We start from the raw sequence: 11424 nt of genomic DNA, 5'->3' as shown, positions 1-11424 counted from the left end.
GTATTTCTGCCATGAAAAACGGCTTCTCATAAAAATACAATCGCCGTTCGGAGTCGGCGTAAAACTGTAGGTCCCTTGGCTTTGTGTGACAACCTCAAGGCGCACACCACAAATCGGAGGAGAAGCTCGGCCAAACACTAACATATGTGTTAGCGCCAATCTATTATTATTATATTATTATTATGTATAAATATATCTTACTTATTTAAAAGAAAACCTCATATATATATACATATGTATATCATCAAAAGCAAGAAGAATGAACAAAGCAACAATTTTATACGAGGGTCGCGCGGCTCGATCGCGGTTCGTCCGGACGCGTGACACGTCGCGGGGGTGGGGCGAGGCAACGCGGCCCGCCGCTAAAGTGACAACATTTACTTTTTGTATTGAAATAAGATCGTATGGCTTTATTTCGCATATGTTAAATTTTTGCGTTATTTCCTATGGTTTTATTGCACGGAATCTCATAATAATTATATACGATTTGTTGTTTTCTCACCTCGCGGGACGTTTATTTCATGACGGAAATGATTTACGTCTTCTCATAATAATTATAAGGGGTTCTTATTTTTTCGTCTCACAAGGCGTTTATTTCAAAACGAAAATTACTTACGTCTTCTCACAATAATTAATATATGGGGCTTTTATGGTTTTTTTTCATCTCGTTTGGGACGTTTTTTTTTTAGAAACAATCTACGTCTTTTTATAATAAGTATATGGGATTTTTATTTTTCTCGTCTCTCGGGACGTTTATTCCAAGACGAAAAGGAATTACGTCCCACGTTTTCTCTTAATATGTAGAATTGTTACACGTTCAACCGATCTCACGAAATAAACGAAAATATCTAAAAGCTCGATGATTGAATTTGATTATCTAACATCTGGCGGACCTTTTCAAAAAAACGAAAACCAAGTATGTAAAGGAAAACCCATTAATTTTACACCTCAAATCGAACTGACGATATGACAGCAAAAATCGAGGCCAATGGCGAACGCAGAAATGTTTATTTCTTCCATTTAATCAGTTTCACCAAATATGCGTTTCCTTGGTCCAATATGTCTATATCTAAATTTTTTTTTTAATAATTTACTTACATACGTATGTATGCATACAAATTTCAAATAACATTTCTATACTGCTTCGTCTTTANGAAAAATCGAGGCCAATGGCGAACGCAGAAATGTTTATTTCTTCCATTTCCTTGGTCCAATATGTCTATATCTAAATTTTTTTTTTTATAATTTACTTACATACGTACATATGTATGCATACAAATTTCAAATAACATTTCTATACTGCTTCGTCTTTAAGAGAAAAAAAAGTTCAGTACTTTTCTCTGTGGATGTTAAGTAAAGCTAAACCATTTAACAGCGTTCGGACTACTGAAACTCGATTCGGGAGTAAATGACTCGAAAAATTGGAGCAAAAACGAATTTTTCAGGGCACATTAACATTTTTTACTACTAACATCTTTAGATACTTTTTCAATTCATCAAGTTTTTTTTTATACTAACGCATTATTTTGTGTATATAATATATATCTATATATATAAAACAAAGTCGTGTTAGTTGCACCATTTATAACTCAAGAACGGCTGGACGGATCTGTATGATATTTGTTTCTTGTTTGTCTACCTTCCGAATAGCAAAATAACTATTAAAACAACCGCTAGGTGGCGCTGGAGTCGAGTTATTAGTAAACCCCGTATTTATGGGCCGATTCGCCCCATATTTGAGATATGTATTGACAATAGCAAAAACAATACCATTGTAAAAAAAGAGCCGCCAGGTGGCGTTGGAGTCGAATTATTACTAAAAATCGTGTTTATGTACCGATTATCCTCAGATTCAAAATACGTATTGATAACAGGAAAATTAATTCTTTCGAAAAAAATTTGCCGCCAGGTAACGCTGGAATTGAGTTACATATGTTACATAGCTATGTAAATAAAAATCGTATTTATGCTGGAATTTATTTCATTATAGAAATATATGAATTCACATATCGATGGTCCTCTGCAATAACGACACAACTCAAAATTCAAAAAATCAAATCCCTTATTACTGTAAAGAGGCTCATGTCTATAATCCTTGGCTAACCCATGTCTAATCCTAACTAAAGTAAGTAGTAAAGATTATACATGAATAAGACAACGATAAAAGAAATGAGTCACTTAACAATAGTACGAGTTTTTATTTTTTAAATTTTGAATTTTGTCGTTATTGTAGAGGACTATCGATATATTTATGACAGGAAAATATACATAATGTATGTATACTTTTGCAAAAAAAACTGAAATTCAGTCAGAAACCGCCGTTTACGAACAGCTGTTTCTTATCTAATATATAAAAATCTCGTGTCACGGAGTTAGTGGTCGAACTCCTAAACGGCTTGACCGATCTTTATGAAATTTTATGCGCATATATGGTAGGTATGAGAATAGGATGTAAAGTATATTTCATACCGTTAGATGCAGGGGGCGTGGCACCTCCCGTACAAACCGAATTTTTCATACTGCATATCTCTGAAAGTGTTCATGGTAGAGTATTTACTCGAACATAGTATGGAGATATATGAAAACTATCGCATATTCATGGGCAAAATTGCAGTTGAAATGGGGACGTGGCACCTTTCATACAAACCAAAATTTTCACACTTTATATCTCTGAAAGTGTTCATGGTAGAGTACGTGAAATTGGTATGTACAAGGCATAAAATAAATCGCATAGTCACGAAGAAAAATTGGGGCTATTGGAAAAAGGGGTGGAGCACCTCCCATACAAACCGAATGTTTTACACTGCATATCTCTGGAAGTGTTCATGGTAGAGTACTCGAACTTGGTATGGAGATATAAGAAATCAATCCCATACTTTTAGAGAGAATTGCGGCTATTTTATAAGGGGACGTGGCGCCTGAAACGCACTAAAGCTATTACGTATCTTTGTATGCATATACACTTCTGCTAGGTTATTTAAGATAGCAATGGAAATATGCCTTCTGACAACCACCAAACCGTAATATTAGAAGATAAATGCGTCACTGAAAATCAGGAACGTGAACTGTTGTTGAAAATGTTGGACCAAAATGTTTCAATACAAAAAATTAAAAATTTGTGCGGGACAAAGTTTCTCCGGGTCTGCTAGTATATATATGTATATATATATATATATATATACATATATTTATTAGGGCGGGTCGATTTGTAGGGGCCCAAAAAAATTAAACGAGGCACATATCGCGATTATGATTATTTGGGTCATTTCAAACATTTTTGCCAAGAAACCATGAATTTCGAGCCAGCGATTTTTTCTATCGAGTTTTTTTTAAGTGGCTCATCTGTTGAAACAGCTGTATCGAAAACTAGCCAAAATGTTTATCGGGGGGTTTTTGGGGTTGAAGAATACATTTCAGGCCGCCAGAGGGCGCTTCCATACTTTTGTTTGAATTTTAACGCCTTTTTGAAAAAAAAACTAGATAGTAAAAATCGCTGGCTCGAAATTCATTTTAGACCTATGGTTTCTTGGGCAAAAATGCTTGAAATGACCCAAATAACCATAATCGCGATGTGCCTTTGATGCAAAAAATTTTACCCGCCTTAATATATATATGTATATGTATATATGTATATTAGGGCGGGTCGATTTGTACGGGCCCAAAAAAATTAACAGGCACATCGCGATTATGATTATTTGGGTGATTTCAAGCATTTTTGCCCAACAAACCATAGGTCTAAAATGAATTTCGAGCTAACGATTTTTTCTATCTAGTTTTTTTTTTTCAAAAAGTGGCTCACCTGTTGAAACAGCTGTACTGAAAACTAGCCAAAAGGTGTATCTGGGGGTTTTTGGGCCGAAGAATTCATTTCAGGCATTCATTTTTTTCTTTTGAGGGCCGCCACAGGGCGCTTCCGTACTTTTGTTTGAATTTTAACGCCTTTTTGAAAAAAAAAACTAGATAGTAAAAATCGCTGGCTCGAAGTTCATTTTAGACCTATGGTTTCTTGGGCAAAAGTGCTTGAAATAACCCAAATAACCATAATCGCGATGTGCCTTTGATGCAAAAAATTGTACCCGCCTTAATATATATATGTATATTAGGGCGGGTCGATTTGTAGGGGCGCAAAAAAATTAACAGGCACATCGCGATTATGATTATTTGGGTGATTTCACGCATTTTTGCGCAAGAAACCATAGGTTTAAAATTAATTTCGAGCTAGCGATTTTTTCTATCTAATTTTTTTTTTTTTAAAGTGGCTCACTTGTTGAAACAGCTGTATTGAAAACTAGCCAATGAATCGGGGGGGTTTTTGGGGTCGAGGAATCCATCTCCGGCATACATTTTTTCTTTTGAGGGCCGCCAGAGGGCGCTTCCGTACTTTTTTTGGATTTTAACGAAAATCGACATTGTTGCGAAAATCCACGAAATTTGACCTTCTCATAATGCAATTTAAATTTTTAAACAGCCTAAAATGTTCAGCGTTAAAAACTTTTTTTAATTTGTTTATTTTTATTTTTATTCATTTTTTTATTTTACAAATTAAACACATGTCATTTGTCATACAATATGTCGATAAACAGTATTACCAACATAATATTAAAAAAAAAAATACACTATACGTATTTAAAAACTGAAACATTACAAATTGTTTATATTTTTTTTTCATTGAATACACCGCCCTTCCCCCCTAATTTTCAACGCTGAACATTTTAGGCTATTTAAAAATTTAAATTGCATTATGAGAAAGTCAACTTTCGTGCATTTTCGCAACACTGTTGTCGATTTTCGGAAAAAAGGCGTTAAAATCCAAGAAAAAAGTACAGAAGCGCCCTCTGGCGGCATTCAAAAGAAAAAATTAATGCCGGAAATGGATTCCTCGACCCCAAAAAACCCCAGGTACACATTTTGGCTAGTTTTCAGTACAGCTGTTTCAACAGGTGAGCCACTTTTTGACGTTGTCCAACGTCCGTCCGTCGGTTCGCCTACGCCCGGAATCAATAGTCACCACTGATCTTCGGTTAGAAATTCATTACAATCATTTTATTTACACCTCTCATACACTATGGAGTTGGCTTATCAGCTAATAACGACCGCACATCTGGTCTAATTCATTGAAAACAGAAATACCTAAAATCTAAAGCTTAACCATACACAAAAGTAAATTACGCCAACAAAGAGGCTAGAGTTTGCCGCGAAATCTCATTTCATCACGCCTAATTCGGCGGCCTCGACAAAGTCACAAAATGTCTAGAGGCTGAAGGATAGGTTGATTATAATGGGCCAATGGCCTTCAGGATTGTAGCTCCCGATTAACGAGCGTCAAACTTATGCCCTACAAGACGTCTTGCCTGGTCATCCACGCGCTTATCAAACATAAAAATGGCACACCCATTGATTCCGCCCTTCCTCGCTTGTGCGCGGCGCTAGACAACCGCAGAAACAACTAATAGGTATTTTAGCATGTGATTTCACGACAGGTAACTATCTGTACAGCTATGAGACACAATTTCCAATTCACTTAAATTCTACGGATATGATTTATGATAAATGGAGAAAAACTAAATAGCTAAGTCTAAACGCGACCTCGTCGCTTCAACAGCATTTACTGCTCGGCAAGGTGAAAAGGCTGCCACTCTGGAACTAAGTTATTACACGTGCGACGTTGATATGATTGCCTAGCACCGCTCTTCTAGCACCACCAGTTTCGAGCGGCCCTTGCGGCGGAGTTGGGAAAAAACGGCTAGTTGGCAGCTCCTGGCTGTGTTCTGTTCGCGCAAGCTTGGGACACCAAAGATTCCGTCAAGCTTCACATTTGCGACTAGCACTCCCTGAGGAAATTCGGCCAAAGAGCTGGCCGCGACTTCCCACCGTCACGGCACAAACGACTTCTTCCAGGCCTCGAGGTAATATATACAGATTTCTCACCTGATGACAGTACGCTTGTGCGAATATTATGCACCCGGAGACAACATGTACTCCACTCCCGACTCAATTTCGGCGTTTTGCACTACGGTAGATTGGTGGTCCGCCTGAGGAAATCTAATTAAAAAGCTCGAAATTTTTACGAAAGTGTGTTGATTTTTTTAATGTTGCAAAAAGATTGAACCTTGGATTTGGATTGAACTTTGGATTTTTAAGTATAAACTGTATTTTTATAAAAAAAAATATATAATATTAATATAAATGGTCCAACCTTGTCAATATGTGAGTGCCGTAAAGTTTTGATAAGGCCTTGAAATGCTATTAAAATGTCAAAACTTATTACCGAATCCAAAAAGATGTATCTTTTATCCATTAATAATAACTTTGTTGTTGAGGTTGTGCTAGCGCTTTTACGAAAAATCTTGTTGATGGCAATAAAATCAATAAAAGTACGGTATGCAGTTTTATAGTCGATTCAATTTTAGTATTATAAAGTGAAAGTGCAGCTAAGAATTCATGTTGATTTTTAATATTTTTTTGCATTTTCTTTATACAAATTGGATGTACAAAAGTTTCAGTATGGAAGAAAAAGTGAAACACCTTCAACGAAAAAAGTTCTCAAAAATCTACGCGAATTGAATGTACTAGCTCAATCATTTAAACATCTCGGACTCGCCCACCACTAAAAATGATTATTTAACTCTAAAGTATATATTAAATGATATTTCGACAAATTTGTTTAAACAAAAATGTTAAGCGCATATGCAGAATGTGGAAGCGAGATTCTTCTGCTTGCGTTTCTATGTTTATATCATTTATCAGTTTAAGCACATACGATTAAATGTAAAAAAAATATTTTTAATTGCGGATCCGAAAGAAATATTTATTAGTTGCATTGAGTTACGCAAAAATAGTGCCTAAATTCAATCGATTGTGCTGAAGGTGCCGGCTGCTTCCGAAAGGGCCGAAAATAGCACAATGCACTCATTTTCCATCTCTGTCACACATACAATCTCACTATTCTGTTGACTTCGTTTTCCCCTCCCGATAACTTTTTGCTTCCGCGCTTGCCAAGCACCGCTGTGCAAAGCTTTGCACGCGCAGTCGCGCGCGACACATATGTGCTGATTTGGGCATCCCTACCTTAATTCACAAAGGCCCTAACCAGCACTTTTTTCGAAATTGCATTTTTCACAGCTTTTGGTAGGATATTAAAATACACCTTCACTAATTTTAAAGTGTTAGTNAATTTGGGCATCCCTACCTTAATTCACAAAGGCCCTAACCAGCACTTTTTTCGAAATTGCATTTTTCACTGCTTTTGGTAGGATATTAAAATACACCTTCACTAATTTTAAAGTGTTAGTACCAAAAACAACAGAGTTATGCCACTTTTTAATATGCCCTATCCGTATGAATGATTTGATTTTTGTGTATTAAGGTGACGGTATGTAACATCAAAAGCAAATCTGCAAATCTGCAGAATTATTGTTCTCGATTTCGCAATGTCAAGGTTCCATTTCAAGGCAGATATTGAATCTTACTACCGAGATAATCCGCCATTGATTTAATATTTTATTAGTTTTAAGTTTAAGTTTAAGGAATCTGTAAATCTAGTCAGTAAGGCTTTTTGCCATTGACTTAATAAATGAATTGAATTGAATTGAATTGAATTGAAAATGCAGGTATTTAAAGCACAGAAAACAAAAAAAAATATTATTAAAAGGACTATGTTCTCTTTGACGTACCTCAAAGGTCATGTAGAAGTGGGAACTTGCATGACTGCCCATTGATATCTCGGTTATATAGCTTAAGAAATAATGGCCCGTAGTTATAGACAAGTTAGAGGCAGGTTTTAACATTTAAAACTGTATATTAAGATAAACACTCTTTTAACACTGTCATAGTCAACTTAAAAGACCTTTTAACTTTAAAACGGCGTTTTAAATTTAAAAAGAGGTTGACGAGGTTTTAAAATCTTAAAAGCGCACTCTAAGTAGACGTTTTCCCGTCAAAATTTGCGGAGAAAATACAAAAGTCGTCTTAATTTGAAGAATATGCTTCCCAATTAAAGGATATTTCGAGATTTTGCGATTTTGGATGATACAATCGTAACCAGAAATAGGAAAACTTACAATGAACGCCAAGATCCTTTTCAAATGAAAGAGGAAAACCGCAAGCAAGTCTTTTCAGCAGCAGTCCAATTAACTTCACGAATTCTTTTCACTTCCTATAAAAATGAAATTATTTACGTTAATAAATTATATTTTATAAAATTTGTTATTTACTTACAGTTTGCTGCGCCATTTTCAAAATTATTTATAAAAGTCAGTTGACACAGGGTGAACTTGCTAAAATAACAAAGTTTTCCTAATGCCGATTGGTTACTTTTTTCTTTTTATATTAATAGCCCTGTTTTGTGTCAATCTAGCAAAAACCTGCCTCTAACATGTCTATAACTGACTAATATGGTAGACCGACAAAGAAAATTAATTTGAATTAATAAGCATAAATGCAAATTAAAATTTTACCCTTACAGACGGCAGTAATGCGAATAAACCAGCCGCAAGGTCGTGGGTTCGAGTCCCACGGCCAGTATACTTTTTTTATTTCTTTTTCATTCTTTTTTTATAAGTTCTATATTTTTTTTACGTTACTTTCAGTTAGTTGTTGTTGAATTTTTAACAAAATTCATCTCTAAAAATTAAAATTAACTAATAGTAAAATAAGAAATGTGATATAAAATAAAGCAAATGAAAATAAAATAAAGTAAAATTAAATATATAAATAAAATAAAATAAAAAAATATAAAAGAAATAATAAAAACAAAACATTTTTCGCAAATCGCTCCAACCGAGTATCGAACCTGGTAGCTTGTAGCTCGCAACTCTCACCACTCGGCTACCGCGTACGCGAAACTCGACTGCTTCGTTTGCTTACTTGTACAAAAGACAACAAGTGGCCGTTTTTACCAGTGTTGTCATCGAAAATTCCCCGGATCCGAGTTAATTCCCAAAAATTTCGTGCATTTGTTCGGCTGCTTATGCTCATTTTAAAGAGGAAAATGCATGAGTTAAAGCAAATTAAGGCTGGTTATGCAAATAATCGAGCCCGTTTGTCTACCGTATAAAACTTAAAGCCTGCTCTAAACTTAAAGATTAATTTTAGCTAGAAGAGGTTTTAACTTTCGACTATAACTACTATGTTTAAAGCCATTTTTATCAAAGTTTACCAGTTTTGTTAAAGAAATACTACCACAACTAAAGGCAAAAAATATTGGCTACAAATGGTCATTTTGTTTGCCAGATATACGTTTTATCGGTGCATTTGCACAACATTCGCATTCGCAAAAGCTCCGCATTGATTATTGCGAGTGCGAACGCGAATGTCAAAATTAATGCGAATGCGAATATTCGCAACAACCCTGCTAGCAAAGTCAAAGATAGTTTAGGTAGGTAGATGTATATAGTAGATATAAGAAGATTAAGTAATTCCCAACAAATCTGCATTAGCAGAATGTTGTTACATGTCCGAAAAACCTATTCGCACTTGAAGGCAAGTGTGTAGTGGTAGAACGTATGTACCTTACCACTCNACGAGTGCGAACGCGAATATCAAAATTAATGCGAATGCGAATATTCGCAACAACCCTGCTAGCAAAGTCAAAGATAGTTTAGGTAGGTAGATGTATATAGTAGATATAAGAAGACTAAGTAATTCCCAACAAATCTGCATTAGCAGAATGTTGTTACATGTCCGAAAAACCTATTCGCACTTGAAGGCAAGTGTGTAGTGGTAGAACGTATGTACCTTACCACTCAGCCACAGCGGCCGCCCAGTGATACACTATGCAAATTTAATTTATCATCAAATAAAAATATATGTACGGTACATATGTAGATATATTTTTAGTACATGTGTTTATATGTATTTCGTCCAATTTTTTATTTTTATTTATTTTTTAAATTGTAAGCTCAAAGGAGCCTAATGAAAATACTTAAAAATCTAAACATATGTTCGTTTCATTTTCAATATTATCCAAATTAAGGAGCGAATTGGGGCTAGAATTTTCTAAATTATGATGCTTCAACAAACTTCGCACTGACACCTTAGCAAGTTGACCGCACAATTCATCTATTCGCTCAGCTTTAAGTTTCAGTATGTTTTCAAGATGAGCTATCTTTTGATTNTGTAAGCTCAAAGGAGCCTAATGAAAATACTTAAAAATCTAAACATATGTTCGTTTCATTCTCAATATTATCCAAATTAAGGAGCGAATTGGGGCTAGAATTTTCTAAATTATGATGCTTCAACAAACTTCGCACTGACACCTTAGCAAGTTGACCGCACAATTCATCTATTCGCTCAGCTTTAAGTTTCAGTATGTTTTCAAGATGAGCTATCTTTTGATTTGCGGAATTCAAATAAGAGTCTTTTGTCTGGCAGTCTCGAAGAGCTTGCTCGTAGATTGAGTATAAAATCATCTTTTGTGGGACTTGGACAATTGCATCACCAATCTTTTTATTAACATTCACCACAATAATGTCGTCATTTTCTGACCAGGCTTGCTCTTGTTCATCATTTCTTTCACCTTTTATAGAATTTCGATCATGCATTTTGATATCATACAGCAGAGATTCTATTGCTCCGGGGGTACCTTTCGCAAACTTTTCTAACATGTCTCTAGTTTGCTGAAGACCAATTTTTCCGAGGGCTTTAAAATTTAGCGTTTCCCAGTTGTTTAACTTTAGTTGAGTGTTGTTTCTAGGCGGATAATTATGCAAATCTATTAATTTAGGATACAATTTCTTTAACAAATTCGCAAAAGCTACTGCATCTGAAAACTCGCGATGCAATTTATTCGGATTGATTTGATGATCTGCTAGCCAGTTTTTAAGTTCTGAAAGCTCCTCATCAGTTAATCTTTTTGGCATTTCGAAGATGATGTTTAAATAAATGTTTCCTTTTTAGAATTTTCCTTTATACAGACGTATGTATGTATGTTGTATGTATGTATGTATACTATGTATCTTTGAAAGTTGAATAGGCTTTGAATAAATTTAAATTGCCTTCTTTTGCTGTGAATATCTATTACGATATATGTACAAGTGTGTTCTATTTCTATTGTCTAGGGTTTCTTTGATATTCCTGTGGACAACCTTTATGCTGAACCGGCTGTTTTAAAGTGGATTAAGGAAAATATACCAGAGTGGAAAAACTCCATTATTGTTTCACCAGATGCCGGTGGAGCAAAACGGTAAGTTTTTTTCTAGATTGTCAGTAAACATTGTGGCGATCGTTCGGAAATGGCCGTCGATATCCAATATGCATATCGAATTGACAACGAACTCATAACCAATCTGAGTTTTCCAACGAATCAAATCGCTGAACGAACTTTGTCGAATGAAGTTTTGCTGCCAAAATTAAAACACACACCTAAAGCGGCAACGAAGTTCGTCTGATGGGCCGCTACCTCTCGACACAGAATCAGTAGTCAGT

General features: G+C 35.3%; 2 protein-coding genes across 2 annotated transcripts in view; one reads left to right on the top strand and one right to left on the bottom strand.

Moving 5' to 3' along the window:
* The window catches only part of LOC108367956 (ribose-phosphate pyrophosphokinase 1), a 69437-nt gene extending 58219 nt beyond the window's left edge, over positions 1-11218 (top strand). The window contains exon 4 of the mRNA XM_017622669.1: positions 11058-11218. Coding sequence (XP_017478158.1) covers positions 11058-11186 — 129 coding nt within the window. The 3' untranslated portion in view covers positions 11187-11218. The remainder of the gene's footprint in view (positions 1-11057) is intronic.
* On the bottom strand, positions 10146-10910 carry LOC108367954 (sperm flagellar protein 1-like). The gene has a single exon (XM_017622665.1). The coding sequence runs from the start codon at positions 10857-10859 to the stop codon at positions 10146-10148; it is 714 nt and encodes a 237-aa protein (XP_017478154.1). The 5' UTR covers positions 10860-10910.
* Positions 11219-11424: the final 206 nt, after the last annotated feature.

This window comes from Rhagoletis zephyria, unplaced genomic scaffold, assembly GCF_001687245.7.
Source record: "Rhagoletis zephyria isolate East Lansing unplaced genomic scaffold, Rhagoletis_zephyria_1.1 Rzeph_scaffold_02887, whole genome shotgun sequence".
Lineage (NCBI taxonomy): Eukaryota > Metazoa > Arthropoda > Insecta > Diptera > Tephritidae > Rhagoletis > Rhagoletis zephyria.
The sequence above is the reverse complement of the archived record's forward strand: the minus strand, read 5'-3'. Positions and strand labels throughout refer to the sequence as shown.

Excerpts from the sequence above, each read along its gene's own strand:
- LOC108367954 (XM_017622665.1), bottom strand. The coding sequence starts at position 10,859 with ATGCCAAAAAGATTAACTGATGAGGAGCTTTCAGAACTTAAAAACTGG.